This window comes from Polyodon spathula, chromosome 9, assembly GCF_017654505.1.
Source record: "Polyodon spathula isolate WHYD16114869_AA chromosome 9, ASM1765450v1, whole genome shotgun sequence".
NCBI lineage: Eukaryota > Metazoa > Chordata > Actinopteri > Acipenseriformes > Polyodontidae > Polyodon > Polyodon spathula.
Genome location: NC_054542.1, coordinates 31,464,495 through 31,491,365, shown reverse-complemented (window position 1 = coordinate 31,491,365; position 26,871 = coordinate 31,464,495). Strand labels below are relative to the sequence as shown.

General features: G+C 36.2%; 1 protein-coding gene across 1 annotated transcript in view; it reads right to left on the bottom strand.

The window, feature by feature from the left end:
• Positions 1-19,026, bottom strand: part of LOC121320664 (anosmin-1-like) — a 76,876-nt gene extending 57,850 nt beyond the window's left edge. The window contains exons 1-2 of the mRNA XM_041259212.1: positions 18,785-19,026; positions 7,351-7,398 (exon numbers count right to left, since the gene is read on the bottom strand). Coding sequence (XP_041115146.1) covers positions 7,351-7,398; positions 18,785-18,976 — 240 coding nt within the window. The 5' untranslated portion in view covers positions 18,977-19,026. The remainder of the gene's footprint in view (positions 1-7,350; positions 7,399-18,784) is intronic.
• Positions 19,027-26,871: the final 7,845 nt, after the last annotated feature.

Here is a 26,871-nt window from a genome sequence, read left to right as displayed (position 1 = left end):
GATTATTTCAATGCAGCGAGTTTGTGCATTTGAGAAAGGAGAGGAAGACTCATGAAATTAATTGGAGACTGAAGTTGATGAGAAGCAAATACCCTCCGCTGTATGGATTAAAAACGGTGTGCTGCTTATTATATGAGAAATGAGAAAAAAATAGGTTGGTAGAGGACCCTGGTGTGCCCGATAAAACGAGGGAGTGGTTGCACAGTATGTATTATACTATTTGTTTTTCTATGAGTCTCTCGCTGTATCGTGGCCCTCAATATATAGTGGATTTATATTGGACCCCGACACTCACAATATATCAAGTGGGTGGTGTATTAGGTTCAATCCAACTCATAATTGTAGATCATGTTACAATTCGGGTGGGGCATTTTTTGGCAGTTTTCACAAACCTATATTACCACTAATCTTGGACAATCTCCTCTAAAGTAAACAGTCATTTATCTTACTACTTTAGTTCTGCTGATTTCTTATAGTCTTTTTCACCTTTCAAGGAAATGCAAACTCAAGCTTGTTATTAGCAAATGGATATAACCAGAATTCACTTCGTCATAAAAACATAAGAACATAAGAAAGTTTACAAACGAGAGGAGGCCATTCGGCCCATCTTGCTCGTTTGGTTGTTAGTAGCTTATTGATCCCAGAATCTCATCAAGCAGCTTCTTGAAGGATCCCAGGGTGTCAGCTTCAACAACATTACTGGGGAGTTGATTCCAGACCCTCACAATTCTCTGTGTAAAAAAGTGCCTCCTATTTTCTGTTCTGAATGCCCCTTTGTCTAATCTCCATTTGTGACCCCTGGTCCTTGTTTCTTTTTTCAGGCTGAAAAAGCCCCTTGGGTCGACACTGTCAATACCTTTTAGAATTTTGAATGCTTGAATTAGGTCGCCACGTAGTCTTCTTTGTTCAAGACTGAACAGATTCAATTATTTTAGCCTGTCTGCATATGACATGCCTTTTAAGCCCGGAATAATTCTGGTCGCTCTTCTTTGCACTCTTTCTAGAGCAGCAATATCTTTTTTATAGCGAGGTGACCAGAACTGAACACAATATTCAAGATGAGGTCTTACTAGTGCATTGTACAGTTTTAACATTACTTCCCTTGATTTAAATTCAACACTTTTCACAATGTATCCGAGCATCTTGTTAGCCTTTTTTATAGCTTCCCCACATTGTCTAGATGAAGACATTTCTGAGTCAACAAAAACAAAAACTCCTAGGTCTTTTTCATAGATTCCTTCTCCAATTTCAGTATCTCCCACATGATATTTATAATGTACATTTTTATTTCCTGCGAGCAGTACCTTACTTTTCTCTATTAAATGTCATTTGCCATGTGTCTGCCCAGTTCTGAATCTTGTCTAGATCATTTTGAATGGCCTTTGCTGCTGCAACAGTGTTTGCCACTCCTCCTACTTTTGTGTCGATTTGCAGACTTTTTGACCAGTTTTCATTGATTTAGTTAAATGCCTAACTATTTAGCATCCTCTATTAAGAGGATGCTAATTTGTATTTTTTGCTCCAGCCATCACAAATGACGGCTGGAGGTGACGTTTGCCTTTTAGGCATTTAAATAGGCCTACTTTTGTGTCGTCTGCAAATTTAACAAGTTTGCTTACTATACCAGAATCTAAATCATTAATGTAGATTAGGAATAGCAGAGGACCTAATACTGATCCCTGTGGTACACCGCTGGTTACCACACTCCATTCTGAGGTTTTTCCTCTAATCAGTACTTTCTGTTTTCTACATGTTAACCACTCCCTAATCCATGTACATGTGTTTCCTTGAATCCCAACTGCGTTCAGTTTGAGAATTAATCTTTTGTGCGGGACTTTGTCAAAAGCTTTCTGGAAATCTAAATAAACCATGTCATATGCTTTGCAATTATCCATTATCGATGTTGCATCCTCAAAAAAATCAAGCAAGTTAGTTAGGCACGATCTCCCTTTCCTAAAACCATGTTGACTGTCTCCCAGGACCCTGTTACCATATAGGTAATTTTCCATTTTGGATCTTATTATAGTTTCCATAAGTTTGCATATAATAGAAGTCAGGCTTACTGGTCTGTAGTTACCTGGTTCAGTTTTGTTTCCCTTTTTGTGGATCGGTATTACGTTTGCAATTTTCCAGTCTGTCGGTACCACCCCTGTGTCAAGAGACTGCTGCATGATCTTGGTTAGCAGTTTGTAAATTACTTCTTTCATTTCTTTGAGTACTACTGGGAGGATCTCATCCGGCCCAGGGGATTTGTTTATTTTAAGAGCTCCTAGTCCCTTTAACACTTCTGCCTCAGTTATGCTAAAGTTATTTAAAACTGGATAGGAACTGGATGACATGTGGGGCATGTTGTCAGTATCTTCCTTTGTAAAAACTTGTGAAAAGTAATCATTTAATATATTTGCTATTTTTTTCTTCATCTACGATTTTGCCATTTGTATCTCTTAAACATTTAATCTCCTCTTTGAATGTTCGCTTGCTGTTGTAATATTGGAAAAACATTTTGGAATTGGTTTTAGCTCCCTTAGCAATGTTCATTTCTATTTCTCTCTTGGCCTTTCTAACTTCCTTTTTGACTTGCGTTTGCAGTTCTGTGTACTCTTTCTGCGTACTTTCTTTTTGGTCCTTTTTTAATGCTCTGTAAAGTGCCTTTTTTCGCTGAATATTTTTTTTAATTGATCTATTAAACCATTTTGGCAATTTAGTTTTACATTTAGATTTGTCTACTTTAGGGATGTAATTGTTTTGCGCCTCTAGTACTACATTTTTGAAGAACAACCATCCTTCTTCTGTGGGTGTTTTCTCTATTTTACTCCAATCTACTTCTGTTAGTCTCTGTTTCATACCTTCATAGTTTGCTTTTCTAAAATTGTAAACCTTAGCTTTAGTCATTACTTTTGGGGTTTTAAAAAACACTTCAAATGAGACCATGTTGTGGTCTGAGTTTGCCAGTGGTTCTCTGACCTCTGTTTTAGTTATTCTGTCTTCGTTATTTGAAAAGACTAAATCAAGGCATGCCTCCCCTCTAGTCGGTGCCGTGACAAATTGTGTTAGAAGCAGTCATTTGCCATTTCCGCCATTTCAATTTCATCCTTCGTGCTACCCACCGGGTTTTCCCATTTTATATGGGGGAAGTTGAAATCCCCCATTAGTATGGCTTCTCCTTTGCTACACGCATTTCTAATGTCATTGTATAACAAATTATTTTGCTCACCGTCTGAATCTGGCGGTCTATAGCATGCTCCTATTATTATGCCCTTTGAATTTTTGTCCGTTATTCTGACCCATATTGATTCGGCTTTATTTTCTTTGTCCAGGTTTAACACCTGGGCTTCAAGACTGTTTCTTATGTATAGCGCCACCCCTCCTCCTCTTCTGTCCTGCCTGTCTTTCCTATACAGTGTATACCCACAAATATTATATTCGTCCCCATCACTCTCAGACAACCACGTTTCTGTAACACCTATCACATCATAGTTACCTGTTAGTGCAGTAGCTTCAAGTTCTAGAATTTTGTTTCTGATACTTCTAGCATTTAGATAAATACATTTAATGGTTGTCTTACCTGAGTTGTTGTTCTTGCTTTGATGCGGTCTCCCTTCTGTTTTTTTGTTGATTTCTCCCCCCTTCCTTTCTAGTTTAAATGCTTCTGAACCTGCTCGAGAATCTTTTCTCCAAGTTGACTGGTTCCCTTGTTATTTAAGTGCAGTCCGTCCCGTCTATACAGATAGTCCTCGTTGTAGAATGTGGTCTAATGATCAAGATCCCGTGTGCACCACATCTTCAGCCATGCGTTTTGATTAATTATTTCCAGCTGTCCATATGGTCCTTTGCAAGGTGCGGGTAGTATACCAGAAAATACCACAGTTTTGGTTTTCTCTTTTAATTTCCTTCCTAGCTCTCTGAATTTGTTTTGCAGGGATTTTGGTCTGTCTCTTCCAATGTTGTTTGTACCGATGTGGACGACTACTACCGGGTCGTCTCCTGTTCGTTCTAGGAGCCTGTCCACGTTCTCAGTGATGTGCTTGACCGAGGCTCCCGGAAGGCAGCGCACTGTTGTAGTAAGGGGGTCCAAACTGCGAATTGAACTTGCTGTGTTTCTCAATATGGAGTCCCCAACAATCATGACCTCCCTTCTTTTTGCTGTCTGGTCACCACTGTCAGTGGGGTCCTGGATGTTGTTCCTTTTGTTCTCTTGTTGTTGGTTCTGCTCATCAAAATTCTGAAGTGACTCAAATTTGTTGGTTGTTTTGATTTCTGGTGGTTGTGTTTGACGAAGTTTCTTTTTTTCCCTGCTTCTGCCTACCTGAACCCAGCTGTTCTGACCTTCTATCTCCCTGGTGGCTTTCAGTCTGTTAGGGGTGATGCAGACTTCCATGAATTGTGGGTGTGCCAGTTCCTCAAGATCCTGTTGCTGTCTCACTTCTTCCAGCTCCATTTCTAGCATACTTACTAGTTTATGCAAGTTCTGGATCGCGCTGCACTTTACGCACACTTGGTTTAGCTCCACTGGGTTTTCTCGGATTTCCCACATCAAGCAGGTGTCACAGATTACTGGCTTGAAGACCATGTTGAGGTTTTTTTTTTTTTTTTTTTTTTTTTAAGTTTAGTTTCTTCTGCAGCCGTCAGCCTGCTTTCAAACTGCTTCTAAACTGCTCTGTACTTTTCCACGCCTGTACTTCTCCCACTCGCTGTCGCTTCCACACGCTGTCGCTGGGAAGACTGCCTCGTTTAACTGCGTTGTTCTGCTGTGCTGTTGGCTCCTCCTCTCACCCATGTCTCAGAACGGCGTTGAATTTGAATCAGCTGCTCCGAGTTTCAGCTTGTTTGTTATCAGAAAAACACACGCGGCTGTTTGACTTTGAGCTGCTGCTGTGTTTCCCCAATGTCCTGTGTTTTCTGATTAAAGCAATTAAAGATGCAATTACTCCTTACTGCTTCTAAACTGCTCTGTACTTTTCCACGCCTGTACTTCTCCCACTCGCTGTCGCTTCCAAACTTTGTACTACCTCTTGGAATAAAGCAGATGTTTTAAAAAATGGAATATTCACTACTGCAACTGAGTTTGTTTTTTCTCTTTTGGCATCCAATATCATCCATAGCTTAGACACACAATAAAGAAGGTACCGGTAAGTAAAATCAAGCAGGCAAGTGTTAATGTGTTCCCAGAATGATAGCAACTGAATGCATTTCATTCATGATAGACTTGTGGTTTGGTGTGTGTGTCTGTGTGTGTCTGTGTGTGTCTGTGTGTGTGTGTCATAGTACCCCTTAGCTGTCAGTATCTTGTGTTGATGGCCACACATCTCAAAAGTTGGCGACACCACCCCCCTTACCACCCAAAACTAGCTCAATCAGACCACCATATGCTTATGATGCAAAAGAAAAGTCTTTGTAGAAGACCTGTCAACAACTGTAGAAGAGTTAAGAAGACCTGTCAACAGCTGTCCAAAACTGAACTCACCAGCAACCACAAACCCAAGGATGAGATGAGACTGTATCATTAGGGAAACCCATATAGGCTTACAGAAAATACTGTGTATATGCCAGGCACTTGCTTAGCAGGTGCTTCAATATCCAAGACTACACATATGGCTTGTACAGTCAATATACAGTATACCACGTCTTTTCCTGTCTTCATTTTTTTCCCCCAATTACAGAAAAATCAGAAATCACAATCAATTTCCCCACTTCCTTACTCCATTCAAGTAAATGCCACTCTGACTCAAGCAATTGTATTTAATTAGACAGAATACTTTTGACATAGTAATGAAAAATGTACAAATAATGGTTCTTAGATGATCTACTGTTTATCTACTATAAAATATATGCTTTCAAATTATTTGCAGATTTTTTTAGGAATGCAGTGCCTAATTTGTATGACTTCTGAATTTGTCTTCGTTGTTCTTTTTTAAATTAAAATAATTTAACCTTAAATTGAGAAATTTCTCTGATTATATCATATTTTTCATGTCAAATTTTAAAAGAAATGGTTAAAAACATTTAAAGATTGAGTTAAAACATAAATGCGGACACAAACATATCAAGACTGGTTTCTGCAAACACGTTTCAAGGCTGCAAACTACTTAAACAGGTAATTATAAAATAGAAGGTAATTATAATACTGAAATGGCAACATTTAATTCACATTCACCTGAATACCAATAAATTCAAAGAAGCACATACCATCTTAATTCATTAGAGTTTTGACATGTTATTGCATTCTTGTCTGTACCTTAAACAGTCTTATGCATTCAGTCTAATACATTGACACCATAGGGTGTGACCCTGTGTTTTTTGTCTCAGTAGTGAAAGATAGCATGCCCTCCACCAAGCTTTATCAAGAAGAGAAGCCTGTTCCAAATAGTACATTTTCAGTCATAAGATGAACACACAATCAAAAAAGCCTGTCCGAGTCACTCATCCCAATGAAAGAGGATAATAGGTTCTGTCTACAGGCTAGATATGAGGAAGGAAAGCTGGTTGGTTGGTTGCAGAAACATGCTCTTGATTTAAGAAAAATGTCTGAAATTAACCCTATTCACACAGCCGAAATGCACATCAATCCTCCACAGGTGCTGGTGTGGGATACACATAATTTAAACAGACTTCTTGAAGCAAAAGTTATCAATACTATATATATGCTTTTTGAGTTACAGCAAGAATTGGGCTATTTTTTGACACTGCTGCTAAATTATATCAAATCGTACTACTGTACACAGCCTCAGTTGTGCACCTCCGTCACTAGTGTGTGTATCAGGTGATTTACAAAGATTTAAAATAATTCTAAAAGTTTGATATTTATGTAACGTGCAAGGCACTATCATCTGTATTTATGCGTCTTTGGTCATTAATCAGTAAATTTTCCTACACCGAAACAAGGAATGTCTAGAAACCCACCCTGGCCATCACATTGGCAAGTGTGTGAACGTCTGTTGTTATGATCTCTGTTTCATCAACAACACGGGCTGAGATGGACATTTGTTTAGAAAAAAAGTGCACATGTGAAAAGAAGTCACAGTACGTTCTTCAACACTTTAAAGATTTCTGTACTGAATCCTGTAGCAAGTCTACATTAAGGTTCCAAACAGCTGGAACATTAAGCAAAAAAAATAAAAATAACACCAAAAACTAATGGCACATTTAATAAAAAATTCTTGAAAGTGTGGATTAAAAGAAAACAAAACAATTACTGACATACGGGTTCTCACTTTTTGGAAAAAGGTGCTGCATTCCATATCACACAGAGCAGAAACTTACACACTCCAAAATCTCTATAATGTTAACATTCTGTTGAAAGAAAGGAATAGAGGAATAGACTGTAAACTAATTAAGATGGTCTTACTTTACCTTGGAGCACTGCTTATGATTCTGACACCAAACCAAGGATCCGTTATTCTGAAAAGAAACATATTGGAAAACAAATTAGTGACATAAATTAGACACATGTATGCATTCTCAAAAGTACTGTGATATAGAATGGATTTATATAATTACATATGCAATGGTGAACATTAACTTCAGTGCCCAATTATTTTACCCCAATTTTCTCCCCAATTTAGAATGTCCAGTTACTTTTCCCCTCAGCAACAATTCCCAACACAGGAGAACAGAAGGTTCAGTGGGCATCCTCTGATCCCACGACAAAGCCAGTTTTCTCTATTTCACCCAGGAACTCGAGAGCGGATGTCAACGAGCTACTGGCCTCTGATGGACAAAGGCCAGCCCTGCAGGTATCCACCTGAGCTCTCTAGGCACCTGGCTGGTAGGGTCTGCTGTAGCGCGATAAGAAGAAACAGTCCCTGCTGGTTTTGCCTCTCTAACCCGCTAGAGCGATGCTCCTTTCTAAGTCCCCAGCAAAGACCGGTTACTTCGCACAGCCAAGACGTGATCCTGCACTCCTGACTGTATTTGCGTTATACATTGTATGACTGTACCTTCAAAAACAAAAGTAACATTTAACTTTTAGCAGGGGTTAGGATTCATCTCAGTTTTTGCATTTCTAATTACACTCTTTGGCTAACGTTACTATGAATCGCACAGAAAATCTGCATATTGTGTATATTATTTGCTAAAGACGTAACTCTTTATGCTCATTATAAAATGAGAAAGTGGAGGCTTTTCCTACAAAAGTTTTAGAAAATTAAAACACAACCGCAGGTGTATGCGATGGATATAAAACAGTGTTACATATACCATATACAGTAAATGATACACATAAAAATAAACAGCAAGATAATAATACATGGCAATCATTGAGTGGGGCCTATTTTTTATAATCTGAATGAATGAGAATCTAAGCCCCATTGGCAATGAAATCAGAGGGTTCTTTCCTAGTCGTTAGCGTACTTTTGGTCCTTAAAAGAGTTACGTGTGGGTTATTTTTGAGAAGGACCAACAGTAAAATATGATGCCGCATTACCCATTAAAAACATTACATATGCTCTATGTGAAACACCAGAAGGGATCTTTAATTTAAACATGAAGGGTATTTCTATTCAGCAACATTTAGTTAACGACTGCACTTGCAATGCATTTACTCGCTTGTCAATGCTTTTGGAAATAATTCCTTGTACCCAGTTCAGCTGCATGAGCAGGCTCCGTGTCTCCAGTCCCTCTGAGGGCATTGCTTCTCATCATCACCATGGAGGAAATCTCAGAAGCCAGTGCAATCATACTGTCATCCATAGTTAAGTGTCCCTGCTGGGACCCACACTTATCCGTGAAAACATTTTGGGTGGAGTCAGAGCCACTTTATGACCCATATTATTTTGAGTTCTCTGGTGCTACTCAATCAGTATTCCATAGGAGGACAACCACCCAATAAAACCACACAAGTCATACCAGATCACAGTTATAATTCCAATTTCCTTTTGCCTTTACGTTAATTCCAGAGCCACAAATTTGAAATCATTACAGCTAGAAAATGAGCCAGGAAAAACATGGCCAAAGCATTAAAATAAAACTTTGTTGCTTAAAGCTAGCATTGTGGGGCAACACCAAAGTAGTATTAGAAAATGGGCACTTTTGGTGGAGTTTCCATCATTTTTGACATCACAAGTTTCACTAAAACAGCACCCCAAAGGGAGTGTTGCTTTTCATCATTATAAATTAGGGTTCACAAATACAAATAAATAAATGGAATGATTTCTCATTTATAGCATACTAGCAAAAGTATACTCCCAGTAAATCTAAAACAGATTTAAAACTGAACAACTCAGAGTCCTGAGAAAAGAGAAATACTTTCTCTTTCAAGTCCAACATCTTTAGAAGGGCTAATGACTTCATTTTGATTATACTCTTGCCAAGTGTTGTGAAGTTACAACAACCTGCTTATTCAGATCACTATCCGTTCGCTGGCGAAATACTCGAATATTCAAATAGATGAAAAATACACATTCATACAATTGAAAAGTTTCATATTTAAATGTATTAATTACTGGTTATTTACAGGCAGAGATGGAGCAGTATATATTTTACCATACTATGAAAGAATACACTTCCACTTCCTGGTGCAATATGAAGAGTAGTGTATATTTCACTCTGCATAAAAGTGAAGGCATATGTAATGTTTTCTCACATTCTAAGTGGCCCATGATATTCTAAAATAGCATGCTTTATAGTGTAAGCACGTCAGCTCTGTGGGTGGTGTTTCCTGTAAAATGTTATCATTATACAAAAGCATGACATACTAGCACCTTATTTATGTTCTGTGTTGCATCTTCAACTGTTATTAATTACATATAAGAAATCAACCAATCACAGTTGCTGATTTCCCCAAATTCCAGTACATGTTACCATACATCACATCCCATGTACAACATAGAACATACGGAACAATTCTAAAGTCAAAAAAATAAAACAACCATGCTTTTTATGTTTAATACTAGTTCCAGGGTACGAGATTCATTTTTGTGATTTAAATTAGAGCCACCGTATAGACAACAAATTAACCTACAGTATGTAGCAGATCTTAAATATATTAATATAAGATTGCTGCAAATTGCTGGCCAGTTCAGCTTCAAATGGGGTAAGCTGTACCTACAACTAAAACTACTGTATCTTTGTGGAATGTAAATAAACTTGACAGACATCAACAACTGATAAAATAGACTGCATAAAGAAATGAAAACAGCAAATGAGACACCAAAATTAAACATGACAGTGGGACAATCTATCGTTACCTGAATGAAAAATATGGATTTCAAAAGGTACATCATTCCAGCTATTAGATGCAGAAAAAAATGCTTTTGAACATATTCTTTAGTGGAGGAACTGCCAGGTTTCTTTTGAATACAAAATAAAAGGCTCCAGTCAACCAATATGCATTACCTCTTTGCATTCATTTAGTAAAAGCAGCTCAAATAACTATCATCTACACAAGTAGTAAGTAACCAATGTTACTACTTATTGACTGAATCCGGTTGTTCTGTGTTTGTCATGCTATTGCCACTGCCCATCGTCAGTATGTTAACAGACACTGACTAGAGCATCTTTAGTAGGGATACTGACTTTCCACGATCGCGGAATCACAGACGGAATCACAGAATTAGGCCTTGGGAACGGAACTGGCATTATGGGAATGGAATTCTGCTTTGCAACCACACCTTTAAAAAAAAAAAAAAAAAACTGTACAAAATCTTTTACTGCTGTTATTCTCCTATAAAATAATGGATTGCTTTGACAATTATACTACCCAGAAGCCCAGCGATAATGCTTGTATAAAACATTTTTTCTATGTTTTTGAATCATTGTATAACGAGAAAACAGGTGGTTTTGTGGGTGTTACACTGATGGACTCTGTTGTGGCGCTGCTTGTGTGCTGTATGAGTTGAATTGTTTAAAAAAGCAACTAGCTGTTTTGTGAGAGTTCTATTCTGTGGAATAATTTTGGAGTTGTATATACAGAAAAGTGAAAAGTACCTGGAAAAAAAACAAACATTGCCAACCCCCTTATTAAAAAAACTTAATTGAATTTATGTATTCATTTATTTAGTTATTACCGTATCGCAAATCTGTTTCTCCGTCACCGACTCAACACAAGGAATCGACGTAGTCGTTGAGGAGAAACCTTTAGTTTTATATCTTATTATTTCTAATTTATCATTAATTCCATAATAATACATGTGCTCAGAGTGATTTTTAGTTACTCGTGTTGCTATAACATGGCTAGCTATCTACTCTAGCAAGTAAGAAAAAAACACTGTGAAAATTGTAGATTCATCAATGAGTAGTGGACCAATAAATATTTATTTATTTTACCAACTGTGCCAAACACAAAGCCAATGTGCTTCTTGTGCAATGAATGTGTGCCAGTAGTTAAGGAATACATTCTGAAAAGACATTTTGAAACAAGAGGCTTTTGGAACTACGTATCCAGACAGCACAGTAGTTAGAAGTGCAAAAGTAGAAGATTTCTTCTTGACAGTTATACTATTACTATGTCACATACATGTTTGTAATGATACTCTGTTAAATTCTCACACTGTTCTATTATTAAAGTACTATTCATGTGTAAGTCTTGTTCAATATGTGAACATTAAGTTATGTAATATTTATTATTGCTTAAAAATGTGCATAGTAAAATACTCTGGCCTGCCTATTCCTAACTTTTTTTCCAATCTGGCCCCCTTAAATTAAAAAAAAAAAAAAAAAACAGTTGAAGAGCCCTGCTCTAACTAAGGCAACACTATCTGTCCTGGGTATACGAGAAACACATGCAAACAGTTTTACAACAAATAAACCAATCTGCTTTGTTGCAGATAAAACTACAGATGGAAGAGATAAGTGCCCTGAACATTGTATTTAATTTGTAATTTTATGAAAATTGTATATTTTTGTAATAATATCCCTTGTTTTCAACTAGTCTGTATATTGTAATGCTAGCAATAAGCAGTTTTTTTGTTTTCAAAACACCTTTATTTATTGACTGACCTACAGTACATTCTTACTAGTGGACAGCTTTAAGAAAGATTTCTTCCTGAAAACTACAGTATCTAGGGACTTAAACTAAAAAAAAGATTTGTAATGCAAAAATGTTATTTATGTTCAAATTACGTTGTTAATTCTGAATAAATTAGTAAAAACGGAAACATGGAATTGGTCCTTTTGAAAAACGGAAAAAAAATGGAATTAGTAATTTGAAAAACTGAATTTACCATTCCCAAGAATGGAAAATCAGAAGCCCTACTTTAGATGTCTGCATTTTTATTTTGTGGTGCATCAAATGTCAGAATTCCACTTTAGTAGTCGAAGCATATCATTATAAACCCATAAAATGAATTCAAAAGTATCCCTTGAGACCACAGGTAGGTTTCAAGAGTTAAAACAATGGCAGGAATGACTTTATTTTAACATGATAGTAATTCCAACTTGAAAGAGCAAGGAACCAAAAAGAGATTGGTACATTTATACATATGATATGGACTTGTCTAAAAGGGGTGAGATACTGGACTCTAGTAGTCGATTCTTTGTCTAGAATTATTGGAAGTGTAATACCGTTGGACCAAAAGATATCTTTTGAACTATTTTAGTGGCAACCCATGGGACAAATCTCAGAAACAATTAATACCCGTGGGATGCATGACAGTGAAATGTCTCATTGCCATCAACTGGAAGGACATTGACAAAATTAGTGGGGACAAAGCGCTTCACGCATATTTGGAGATGCTAATACCTTGTAATGTCTTGTAATTTATCTGATGTATATAATGGACACCAAATATGGAAGGAAATGGAAAAAATTATAAAGGGCACTCCACTCTATCCTATGCTGGATCTTGGGAACTCAGGTCAACAGGTTACTTAAACCACTGCCTCAATTTTTTTTTTTTTTTTTTTTTTTTTTAATGTATGTACTTGTTACTGAGATTTGCTTAACCTACTTATGTGTGCCTACTTGTTATTTTTGTAAAACAAACTAAACCAACAATAAAATAAAAAAGAAGGAGCATTCGATTCTGTACACACCTAAAAAATATTTTCAACATTTTGGAGACAAAAAATGTATGAAAGAATTATCTGCTGTCTGTGGGTTGGTGGGTGGTGGCAGATAACCGCTGTGCCTTGCCTAATTTTGATCCATTACAGTGACACTGCAACATGAGGACTGAATGGGATGTTACATCAGCTGTCGCAAGCTGACCCTGCAGTGTCATTCACAAAGAGAGGATAATTATAGGTCAGGTCCTGATTCCTAAAGTCGAGATCACATTCCATATACATTTCAGCATACTGTAATAAACCAAAAATGAAGGTGGGTTATTCCTCTAATGAAAAGAATGATTGCAAGAATCACTCTACGGTGATGTTACTGAATGCGTGTCCACTGTTGATACAGTTGGTCAGACAATGGCTTGATAGGAGAATGCAGTTCCTTTCAGTGTAACACTGTAGTTAATCAGCTGTCAAAGCACAGGTCACAATGATGTATAAAAGAGCAACAAAAGAAGGTGTAGCAAGTATACAAAAATGGCTTAATTTAGTCAGAAGTCCATCAAGATTTAAATACGTTTTCTGTCAGATGGAACATCTGTTCATATGGTGTTTAACCAAGTGAAAAGTTGGTCTAAACATTAGCTTTTTTATATCGAAAAGAAAACATTAAAGGAATCCAGCAAAAAAAAAAAAAAAAAAAAAATTTTCCACATATAGTAAATGTTTTTCTTTCCTTGCAGCTGAAATATACCACCTTCTTATCCATGATATTTATTCAAATAATATATATATATATATATATATATATATATATATATATATATATATATATATATATATATATATATATACCTGTAATGTATAGCTTCATTTACTATGTTAAGTTTTATGGCTTTAAAGCAAATAACACAAACACATTACCAGCCTGTAATTTGTGGTGTTCCCTTGTCTCACATTTGTAATGTATAAATATTTCTATATTAAAGTAACACTTTCTCTACAGATTTAGGAACAATACTGCTTTTCACCATACTAATCAGGCAAAGAAAAGTGCTCCAATAGCTACAGCAGGGAATTAGTGTGCCATCCACCCTGAAAATATGAGTAATGGCATGTTTCCATCAGTCAAACAAAACAAAGTGTTTAAGAAATAATTTAAGATTATTTTTCCATCAGCTTCACCTAATGTGGAAAATAAACTAATCTGAAGGATTTATTTTTTAGCACCATGTTGAAAACATAAAATAACAATCTTCTGTTTTACTCACTGTGGTGAGGTTTACCTAGTCTAAATCCATTTGGAAGAAATATATTCTCATAATATGTATATACAATTTAAATGTGTACATATTTCATGTAAAATGCTTTCAAGTAAATGACTAGTAAGAATAAGCTCCTGCTGCAGTGTGGAAGTTGTATCAAGGTCTGGTTATTTTTACTGATGGGAGAGAATGGCCATAGACAGTTTTAGGGGAAGTGCCTGAGATTTTTATTAAGAGGGCTTAATTTAAAGCTGTCAAGTCACTGTCAGTAGTTAAAATGTCTGTCATCTGCCTCTTACGGGTTCTAAAGGGTAAATTAGCCTGTGTATGCATGAGTTTCTCCATTGGAATGTATATAAATCTATGTAGCACACATGTTGCTTATTTTCAGATAAGCTCCCCATTACTAGTAATTATGCTATATAAATACATGAAGTTGCTGTAAACCCTATGTGCTGCTGATGGGCTTTAACACATCTGAAAATCATCTGATTTATGGAAATTCTAATCCTGTTACATGCACATCAGTATAAATCACCTGTGCCTCATAGGTACATGTATAGGTGACCAAGCAAGAACAAAACATGTGGTGCTCTTTTAATGGTGCACATTCACTACTATGTGTCTACCAGAAACAAATGCAGGCTTACATACATATAAAACATGTGAGAGTTAATGATGCAACATTTTGCTTTGGCGATACTAGTAACAATTGCCTTATCAAAGAAGTAACATGGTCCTTGGAATATTAACACCATGAAGCGAACATGTTAAGGCTACTTCATTTGAACTTTAAGGAAATAAAGTTAGAATTTTATAAGTATAGGACTGCTCATTCCAACCTATTAGTTGTGATATTCATCTACAAACTGAGATCAGTACAAACATCCTACGACACACAAAGCCTGGTGTTGGAGTATGCCAACGATGAAGAAATAAATTATATAAATATCACACGTAATAGCCTGCAATCAGCCATCCTATTTATACCACAAGGATTTTAAAAATGTAAATTAAGCCATTAGGATTAACTGTAACCTAGCAACCGGTAATAGTTCTTATTGATGGGTGGGGGTTTGGGGAAGTGTTAAGGCATCCCAGCCATACAAATAACATTTTACACTGATTTCAGTTTTTCTTTTTAGCGCAAATAGAAAATAATATTAAAACAATTCTGAGCTAGTGGGCTGGGCAATGTTTTATGAAGTGGTTCTCTTTTATTAGATAGTTATCAAGCACCGCAAGTGGCAATGTTATGTCATGTGGCATGTCCCAGGAATAACTTTGCAGCAGATATGGCCCAGAACAGGCATACATATCACAGTAAACTTTTATAATTGATTTATCACATTTTAAAAAGGACAACACAAACTGAAACTTCAACTGGGAAATCAAGGTCCCAAAGACCAGTGTCATGCATCTCTAAGGCATGCATGATGTCCTGGAAGACAACTACTGATTGGCATGTGCCTAGTCAGAAGAGACTGGTGGCTGAAGGAAAGACGATTCTGAAATCTAAAAGTTGTCAATCAATACTGAAAAAAACAAAGCAAACCACTGAATGCAGGCAGTGAGCATGCTGTACCAAAGAGAACACTGTGGTGGGTGTTACGTAAGATAGACTGTCATCAATTACTTGGGTGTGGCTCAGAAGTATTCATGTTTATGAGGTTTATGAGGTCCAAATGGCAGTATGGTGGATCATTTTTAACTCCACAGGCTATTTTGGATTACATGTAAACCGTAAAACAAAAAAAAAGTCAAGGGCAGGTGGAAGGCACGTCATCATTGTCAAAAGAAGGTGGTTGTATTGTTGTAGCTGATGACCCCTCTCCCCTGGTTCCCTCCTGTTTTTACAAGACTTGAATAGCTTAATGTGAGGAATCCGAACAGGACTCACAATACAACAGCTAGCATCGCAACGTATCTTGCAATTCAGGACTGCTCTTGAAGTGAATGACACTACGTGTTCCTTATGTCAACCTAATTCTTGACTTGTACGCAATTCACAGAACTTCCAGGGCAGTCATTTTAAGTGTCCATAAACATTATTTTAGGTTAAACAGAACTTTGAAAGCTTTGAATATACCAACACACAGTCCCTAAAACTGTTGAAAAGATTTCCTGATCTGCAAACTTGATTGAATTAATGGACTTGTATTCCTGGTCTGACCTTCCCACTTTAGCATTTTTTTTTCTCACAAATTAAGCAGAATTAAATTGTTTACATAACATATATACAGGCCCAAGCCCAAGTGCTCTAAGGCCAACAAATTAAATAATCAGAAAATCTGGAAGCTCTTCTGTACCAAGGCTTTTTATTATCATTATAAAAAAACACAACTGTTGCTGACATGTCAGGTGGCTTTATATTCAAATTTGTGCTAATTAACCATCACACTATACTGCATTGCACTCTGTACCTCTCACAACCCCATTACTGATATGTTATTAAAGCCAGTTTGTAATATGTGATCTGATTGTAATATAAAGTTATAATAACAAAGTATTCTGCCCAGCTTGTCATTGCAGCATTTTTCGGTAACTAGTGAAAAGCACTCTGTGGTGGGTTTGATTTTTGTCAACCCCAGAAATGTCAAGAGGCTACAGTACTTTGTGCTTTTAACAACTTCTATTTTCTAATTAAACACGAGCACACTACAGTACTAGCAATATGCTCCCGTCATTAACGTGGTAGGTTACAAGTGTGCGTGTGCGTGTGTGTGTGTGTGTGTGTGTGTGTGTGTGTGTGTGTGTGTGTGACTGCCTTATTCTGAGCCCAGTAAACCTAATCGAATCTATTTGAAGAAAAAAGCTCCCAAGAATGTTTTTCGAGGGAGGAAACAACAAATCGGTCTGCCTCCTTTGTTGTTTCTCTATAACGGCGGACACTGTGTACTGAAGTCTCGCAAAACACAGGACACTTCATAACGTTTTTTGAAAGATGTAGTCTTTGCGCTAATATTTTACTCCAAGAAACGTCAATTAAATGAGGTCTCTAGTCTGTTAAATTCCCAAAGATCAGACTCAAATGTGTGTTGACTATTTAAAGATCCTGATAAATTTCAAATATGTGTAGTTTGCAAATATATATATATATATATATAATATATATATATATACACTATATATATATATTATATATATATATATACATAATATATATACACACACAAACTTTTTTCGCACAGTAAAAACCGCACAGTAAAAATGATTACCTCCTGTAAAAAGAAATAAAATCAAATGTTTAATGTATTAACATTATAAACCATTTGTGATTGAATTGTAATTTTAGAAAATATATAAATTACCCTAAATCTAGGTTCCCGTCTATAAAAAAAAACTAGACCTATATAATAAAATATGAAAACCCTTTAGTGCAAATAACATATGATAACTTAACATATGATAACTTAGGCTACATTCTCCATCATTTATTAAAATTAATATGTGTATCACGAAAGCTTCTTAGTCGGTAGCGTACCCTGAAATGTTGATCTAACCCCGGGGAAATTATATTGTGTTACCGGATTAAACTACTATATGGCTCACCCGGATATTTTAATCTCTTTAAAAACAGCGTTCAACTAAACCACAACTCCCTGAACCCGATAAACCCAGCGAAATCCATAATGACAATACACACCCAAATATAAGAGAAAAATAATATAAATAAATAAATAATAACCCGACAGAAAAATGCCAACTTCCCATTAAAATCAAGTGATTCCTTCTATATTTCCATCAAATGATTCCATCTATATGTGACAATATCTTAAAGACATATATAACTTTAATATTAATCATTGATCTCATACAGCAATAATGTTACTTTCGTTTACACTTTAACAAAATGTCAAAATAGATGCACATATCCCAGCTGGGTCCCATTGAAGTTAACAAGACTTCTTGGATCAAGTTTTGATCTCATTGTATATCACAAACCTTACGGTGTAATAGGCAACCAAATACAATTCTTCATAAAACCCCAGATATAACATGGGTTCATTAATACAGTATATACATAATTCACTAACAGAACACCAGAACGTGTTCAAAACGCCGTTTCTCTAAACCGTTGGACAGTTCTTCAATGCAGTGTTACAAAAATCATCAGTCGTGTCACCAGACAACGTATATTTAATGCGCTTTTCAACATAAATCCATCTATTCGGGGTATGTACTACAATAGCCAACTTTACTCAACTTTAACCACTGTTTAGCTAATTAAACATGTTATATTCTGTAAAATCGACCCGCTTTTATTGCACTTCGACTCTTTCTTGTGCACTTTTTTCGTCATGACTGACACTTAGATTATCTACAATGGAAGAGCACGCTGAAGTGAATGTTTCTGTAGGTGACGTATCTCAATTGATAACGAACAGGGTGAACAATTACATAAATTAATTATATTGGCATTGAACGTTGTCAATTTCTATCCAAAAAGAAACAGCACTAATCTACACATCTCAGGTTCAGTAAGATAAATGCAGTGACAACTGCAATAAATAAATAAATAGATAGATAGAGATACAATTGGAAACCCGTCACACTGAAATGTAAAATATTACTAGTTCCTCTACCTGAAAATGTTTGAAAAAAGCAGAGATGCGAGTGATATGCAGGCTCAGGCATCGGGATGTGCATCTTGCCCTGTAAATACTGCCAGTGAAGAAAGACTCATCCTGCTTCCAAGCACCGGCATCAACCCAGCTCCAGGAGGCTGTAATCCACAGAAATAGGGTCAGATACAAACTGGGATGCCTTACAAACATTGTGTGACCGAGGTGCTTTTATCTCTATACAATGATCAAGCTAAACTGCGTGTGTCTCTGCTGGAGAAACTAAAGAAACTTCAGTAATCCACGGGGGAGGAGTCATACAGCGGCATGTGGCTCCCCATTGGAGAGGGTAAGATTGAGTGGCAGTTCAGGCAAGCGGTCTTATTGCAAGCTGGTCACACGAGCTTTAAAATACATGCAACATTCTGAAACAGAACTGTGTTCAGTACTCTTACAAAAATGTGGTTTATAACTGCGCGACTGAGGACAGTAATGACCACCACTCTGAAGTTAAAGACGAACATGTCCCTGATAAAAAAATGTAATAACTAAAAAGAAAAAAAAAAAAAAAATTGTGCAGACTTTATTTGATCATGCAAAACTGCTAAGGTGACATCTGCAGAAACTGTAGGTGGTCTTTGTTATATTGAAATATTATAACAAACATCTTGTTAAGAACTAGATTTGGTAAGATATAAAAAAAATGTAAACTAAAAAAATATTTCTGCAATAGGCTGTAAATTTAGATATGTGATATATTTCACCTATATATGTTTGGCATTTGCCACTTAAAATTAATGTGAAACACACATGTTCATGTGTAATAAACATGTACAAATAAACCAGAAGAGTATATATATATATATATATAATATATATATATATATATATATATATATATATATATATATATATATATATATATATATATATATATTAGTTGCTTGAAAGTATTCAGACCCCTGACCAATTCTCTCATATTACTGAATTACAAATGGTACATTGAAATTTCGTTCTGTTTGATATTTTATTTTTAAACACTAAAACTCAGAATCAATTATTGTAAGGTGACATTGGTTTTATGTTGGGAAATATTTTTAAGAAAAATAAAAAACTGAAATATCTTGCTTGCATAAGTATTCAACCCCTGTGCTGTGGAAGCTCCCAGTTTGCACCGATGAAAGAAATTGCCCTAACGAGGACACAGTTACCTTACCATTGGCCTCCACCTGTGAACCATTAAAGTTGCTGTCACATTTTCGGGATAAAAACCCCACTGTTGAAGGATCATTGGTAAGGCTGTGAATCTGAAGGAAAATGAAGACCAAAGAGCATTCGGCAGAAGTTAGAGATAAAGTAATACAAATGCATAGATTAGGGAAAGGGTACAAAATAATATCCAAGTCTTTGGATATCCCAGTGAGCACAGTTGGATCAATAATCAGGAAGTGGAAGCTGCATCACACCACCCAGGCACTGCCAAGAAAAGGCCGTCCCTCAAAACTCAGATCTCAAACAAGAAGGAGACTTGTGAGAGAAGCCACAGAGAGGCCAACCATCACTTTGAAGGAGCTACAGAGTTCAGTGGCTGGGAGTGGAGTAATTGTGCACCAGTCAACCATATCAAGAGCTCTGCATAACACTGACCTGTATGGGAGGGTGGCAAGAAAGAAGCCGTTACTCAAAAAGTACCATCTGAAAGCACTTCTGGAGTTTGCCTGAAAGCATGAGAGTGACTCAGCTGCGATGTGGGAAAAGGTTTTGTGGTCAGATGAGACCAAGATAGAGTTTTTTGGCCAAAACTCAAAGCTCTATGACACTGCCCATGCCTCAAGACACTGCCCATGCCTCAAGACACACCATCCCTACAGTGAATTATGGTGGTGGCAGCATCATGCTGTGGGGATGCTTCTCATCAGCAGGGGCTGGGCATCTTGTTACAATTGAAGGAAGAATGGATGGAGCAAAATACAGGAAAATACTGCAAGAGAATCTGCTTCAGTCTGCTAAAAAACTGAAGCTTGGGAGGAAATTCACCTTTCAGCAGGACAATGATCCCAAGCACAAGGCCAAAGCAACATTGGAGTGGCTCAAGAACTAAAAGGTGAATGTCCTACAGTGGCCCAGTCAAAGTCTTGATGTTAATCCCATTGAGAATCTGTGGCACTATTTGAAAATTGCAGTCTACAAGTGTCGTCCAACCAACCTGAACAACCTGGAGCAAATCTGCCAAGAAGAATGGGCCAAAATCACTCCAACACTGTGTGCAAAGCAGGTACATACTTACCCCAAAAGACTTAAAGCTGTTATTGCAGGGAAAGATGGCTCTACCAAATATTAATGTGTAGGGGTTGAATACTTATGCAAGCAACATATTTCAGTTTTTTTTATTTTTCTTAAAAATATTTCCCAACATATAACCAATGCCACCTTAAAATAACTGATTTTGAGTTTAAGTGTTTTAAAATAAAATATCGAACAGAACGAAATTTCAATGTACCATTTCTAATTCAGTAACATGAAAGAATTGGTCAGGGGTCTGAATATTTTTGCAAGCCACTGTGTGTGTGTGTGTGTGTGTGTGTGTGTGTGTGTGTGTGTGTGTGTGTGTGTGTGTGTGTGTGTGTATATATATATTCCACTTACATTTTAATTTTATTTGACTGAACTATTGGATTGCTGTTTCCTTTCGCATCACGTTTTTGTAATTCGGACTAGTGTCACTAGACTGTATGCGCATGTATGTATTGTTTATGTTGTTGCTGTTGTTGTTTATTTATGTTATTATTGTATCTGTTTTGTTATTATGGTTGGCCTACAACAAAAACTTTTTTTCCAAATATATCTGACAGATATATTATTAAGATATACTGTACATTGTAGGCCTATGTGATATCCTAGATGATATTTTGGGGTTTTTTTTGGGGGGGGGGGGGTTAATACTTTTTGGTAGTGAAACAGCGACCCACACATGGAAAATAACAGCTCAAACAAGCAAACGTGACAAAAAAGATTAAGAGGCAGAAATCCTATACAGAAGAAATGGTGCAAGAATTTTGGTATAATGCAGCACTGGAAGTGGTCATTTCTACGGTAAGTCGCCTTACTATTTTAGTTGATTTGCCAGTAGGAAAGCTTTGTTCTATCCCCATTCTAAATGTAAATCTTGTTTACAACATTTTGTAAATCTGATAAGAGGAGGTAATGGCTCCTCCACAAAAAAAAGCACAAAAAAACCCTCTTACTTTGGCAATTGGCCATTTAAAATTATAACAAAGTTTACTGTGCCTCTTTAAATAACTCCGACTTCAATATGCCTGACCTTGAGCTTTCAAACACATTGAAACTATCGTCTTTCTCCTGATTCTTTCGTTTATCCATGCCTGCCTGCTCATCTAAATGAGTTAGGTCCCAATTCAGCTACAGGGACAGGTATATCCTCCACATGTTCATAACAGTTACATTTGTATCTCTTACAGTGTGTTCATTCTCAAATACTGCTTCTGCATAACCTGTGCAGCATAGGTTATTATTTACCACCCTTACACAATACACTAGCAACAATGTCCTTTTCACATGGATCTGCTTTTAAATGCTATGGTTCTGTAGTAAGGTGGTAATGTCATTTACATGAACCCCACCACCATCACCACCCCACCCCTCAGGCTCTGATTTATAGATTTTCTGATTACAGACTCATAATTGCAGATGTGGCAGAGTGCCCTTTCAATATACTGACAACCATTACCGAATGGGTAATGGTTGTCAATCTTTTTCAGGGAACCATGGTTATGGTAATAACCTAACGTTATAGTTGCAATCCCCTAGTGGTTATTTCTAAAAGTACCTCAGCAGAAATTCAGCAGCCCTAGCTGTTAGAAAAATGTAATTTGTTAGAAAGCCTGGTTAACAATGATCTAAGCAGACACAGTAGTTAAAAACACTCATTACAAAATGTTAAATAGATAAACAATTCAATATTTAGAACCTGCAGATGTTATAAAACATTTCTTTTTCCTGATTATAGATGATGTGCTATTTCATTCTAATTAAATATTGTTTCACATTTGTCTAATGACACATTTCAATTTGTACATATTGTATAATTGCTATTTATTAATTAATTGCCAACCACTGTATGATGTATTGTCTTCAGTCTGAGATTCAAAACCTGCTTCTCTTGCCCTTTCCACTGTACACTCATTTGGTAACTTTATTAGAGTTTTAGGGATTTGTTACTGCCAGTCTGAATCCTAAATGGGGCTGGCAAGAGTCCCAGTTGAAATGGATTTGAAATGGATCTGTTGCTGATGGAAAGGATTGAGTCTGATTTCAAATCGTTTTCACGCGAGTCCCAGTGGCTGATGAGGAAAGTGGCATACAAAGGGTGACAACGTACTAGGATATGTGCTCTATAGTAAAAAGACCCTTTAGTGGATTAGTTTGGAAAACATAAAGTAGGGTTGAAACCCTGCCTCCACCAGTAATAATAGTGCCAGGTTCATAGATGTTCGTAGCTAGTGCACGTGCCACATAGCCATGGTTTTAAAAAGCAAGCAGTTTCTCTTTAATTAAAGTACAGCTATCTCTTTTTAGCTCCTGATTTAGGTCAAACTCTCAAAAAACAGCATGCTTTTATCAAGAAAAACAGCATTAGCTGAAAGGTATAAACCCACATTCCACATTCAATTGCCATGGAAGCCTGAGGCCATTAATTGAATCAAATCTGACGTACATAATAAAAAGATTAAAGGAATCCTATTTAACAAAACCAACAAAGCTTCTTGCTGTTTAATCAAGCATACTGTCGAATTATTTCTGAATGTGAGTGTTGATGTTTAACTTTACAGGCTGTCAATAGATTGGAAATCTTTTTCATTTTCTGCCAACTCTTCCTAATTGATACAAAGCAGTTGTTTCCTTGTAAATATCTGCATATCATATTTATTTTTTTGTTATTCCCCCCTTCCAACCTGGCCAATATTCACTCTTTTGTGTACAGCTATGGTCAAAATTGCTTCATCTGGAATTTTAGGATTGAGACATTATATATATGAACACAATTTAGAAATTTTATTTAACATCATGTAATAAAAGAAAGTACAAAATGATACCGCAAAAGTCTACAGGAAGCCATACTAGTAGAACAGTATTTTATGTTAGATTTTCAAAATGGCAAATTTTTCCATTTTTGTCATTTTTTTGTTAAGTGTATGGAAAACTATAAAAAGCAGTATGCAATTTTCAATAGGTTAACATAGAATTATTCAGCATGTTCTATTTGTCTTTATGAAGCAAAATTAGTTAATTCTATAAGGCAATGCCATAGCTGTATATTCTGATGACTGCTGTTTGTTTCATGGAAGATGTACAATCGTGTTCTATGTTCTGCTCTGGGGTTTTTCACTAATATTTAAGTTTGTATCCACTAGGTGCTTTTTATATTTGTCATGGGAATCATCTTACTTTTAGGGTGTAAAAGAATAACACATCCGTCCAGTTGTAGGACAGCTTACTCACTAATAAACTTTTGCATATACTCCTAGAGGGGACGACTAAACTAAATGAAACTATGTCAAAATATTTGTTGGAGATACTCAGACAAACTAGGAATAACAGCATTTATAAAGTTAATTAAACCAAAGAATTCAGAAAATCACATTAATTATAGTGACTTTAAATTGTATTTGTCCTAACAATTGTTACCATGTATTTTGAACAATAGATGTCATTATCTAAACCATTAAGAACACAAAGGAGAGGGCTGTTTCAATAACATTTTTGCAAAAGACTATTTGGTAGATTTATAATCCAAAAAATTTAATTAATATAGTCTCAAAATTTGCAAGCATTTTCTAATATCCTGTATCTATGTTAGTATAATGTTAGTATAATAAACGTCTTTTTTATTGAGTTGTGAGTAAAAATACTTGCCACTGGAACAATTCTGATCAATCCTTTCTCAGATTTTAAAAAAGGCTAATGGACCAAAATAAAGTCTTATTTCTAATTTGAATATAGAACGAGTATTGTTATCCATGTAGAATTTTTCAGCAAACGTATGTGTAGGTTTGCTTTAAAAAAGATGTACAATCGTGTTCTATGTTCTGCTCTGGGGTTTTTCACTAATATCTATATATATATATATATATTATAATATTATCTTATAACATTATATATATATATATATATGATATATATATATATATTATATAGCTTGAAGTTTCTCCGGTACCGTCCGGGAAAGTTACAAAAGAGGCATGTGAATGTATTGTAGATGCACACCTGTGACTTCAGTTAGCATGCAGGCCCTATTCTATTGATAAGCATTAAGGGTCTTTATAATTATAAGTGCATGGTGGTATCTACAAGTTATGAGGGTTGTTTTCTATGGTGTCTACAGCTTACCTTATAGTAAACATATATTAAAAGGTCTCAGATTTGCCTGATAGCATCTTCACAGTTTAAACACAATATTGTGCCACCTGCACATTTTCACAGTGGGTATTTAATGAGCCCTTTAACGATAATGGACAACTTGACGTTGTTAAGATTTCAACCCTATCAACTCAATGCTGGGTAGTGCTGACAGCTGATGTTTTCATCACCGGGGAGTGGGTTTTATAGTTTTTTGGGAAAGTGAGAAAGCTCTAACTAACTGACGTATAGGCAACATGAGCCAAATTTATCAAATTCTTTAGATCAAAATTAAATCTGCACTTGTATTTATACAGTATGTGTGTTTATTTAATTATTTATGCTGGGAGGGGGTTGTGGTAATCTTACAAAATCAGTGTATTTTCCTTTTACAAAACATGGTGCTTAATTTCATTCTGGTGTGAAATCAAGCCCCTTGAGTCATAACCTATATTGCTACAGGAAACCTTCAAAACTTTCAAGGGCCCCTTGTCTTTATTGATTCAATACCGGTTTCACCGCAGTTTTTGTCTTTCCATCGTATTTATGTTGAAATTGACAACTTTCTGGATAGCCTGCTATGCTATCCTGTCCCATTTAAACCACGGGACAGATTAATGACACAAATTGGCTATTGGATGACTGTATTATTAAAGTTTATATTTATCCATAACGTCTAAAACAGTATTTTTGCAGTTTTCTCATGCTTTGACCATGGTTATACTATGCATTTACTATAGTTAATTGTGTTTTGCCATGTTTTTTAATATGGTCTACCACACTGCTGTGAGCTTGACAATGCTCACCTATGCTTTACCATGCTTTCACATTTCTTTATTACACTTTGCTGTGCTTTTACAATGGGAAACCTGCCTTGTGCTGTGATCAACGTTTTGCCCCTTATCTCAAAAGCCTCAATTGAGATGAGGTAATGAACCACAAAGAAGTAATTCTCTAAATCTAAGATAATTAACAAGACGCTGATAAAGATGTTAATGAGCTCCCACAGTAGATGTTCTTGATGATCAGCCTAGCTTGTTCTCAGGGACTGATCGGATGCGTTAGAGGAGGTTTCTGAATTGAAAGTGTATGAAGTCTGTAGTGCTGTAGCTCATAATCATTTAGGACCATCATGTGAGCAACACAAACAGGCAAACAGTTAACTGTTAGCATTTAGTTTGATGCTGCACCCCGCCTCTTGAATAACAACTACTGGTATTACTGTAGTTGTTGCAGTTAAGGCATACTATAGAATACCAATGTATTTTGCAGTACTATGGAGTACAATAGTATACCGTAATGTTATTTTCATGGGCAGTATTTTTTTACAGTAATGCACTCACCACTTCCAAGGGATTCAGTTGCAAACAATTCCAAATTATGCTATTGTAGCCAAAATGCACCAATAACATCAAGTTGTATTGAGACAGGCCCATGGCAAAAGGTTGGTTATGAGCATATCTAACCGGCAGTTTAGTGTGCTGCATTCTGACCCCTGCTGGTGAGATACATTTAAAGGCTTTAAGACTACTCCTGCAGTCTTTTCCCAATAGGAAATTGTATTACTGGGTTTTTCAGATCAGGGCACTGAGGACATGGTTAGACTGTAACTCTTTAGTGCCATGACGCCAGGTAGAGGAAAAAATAGTAACCCCCCACAGACGGCAGAACCTCCTTTTATCCAGTATAAA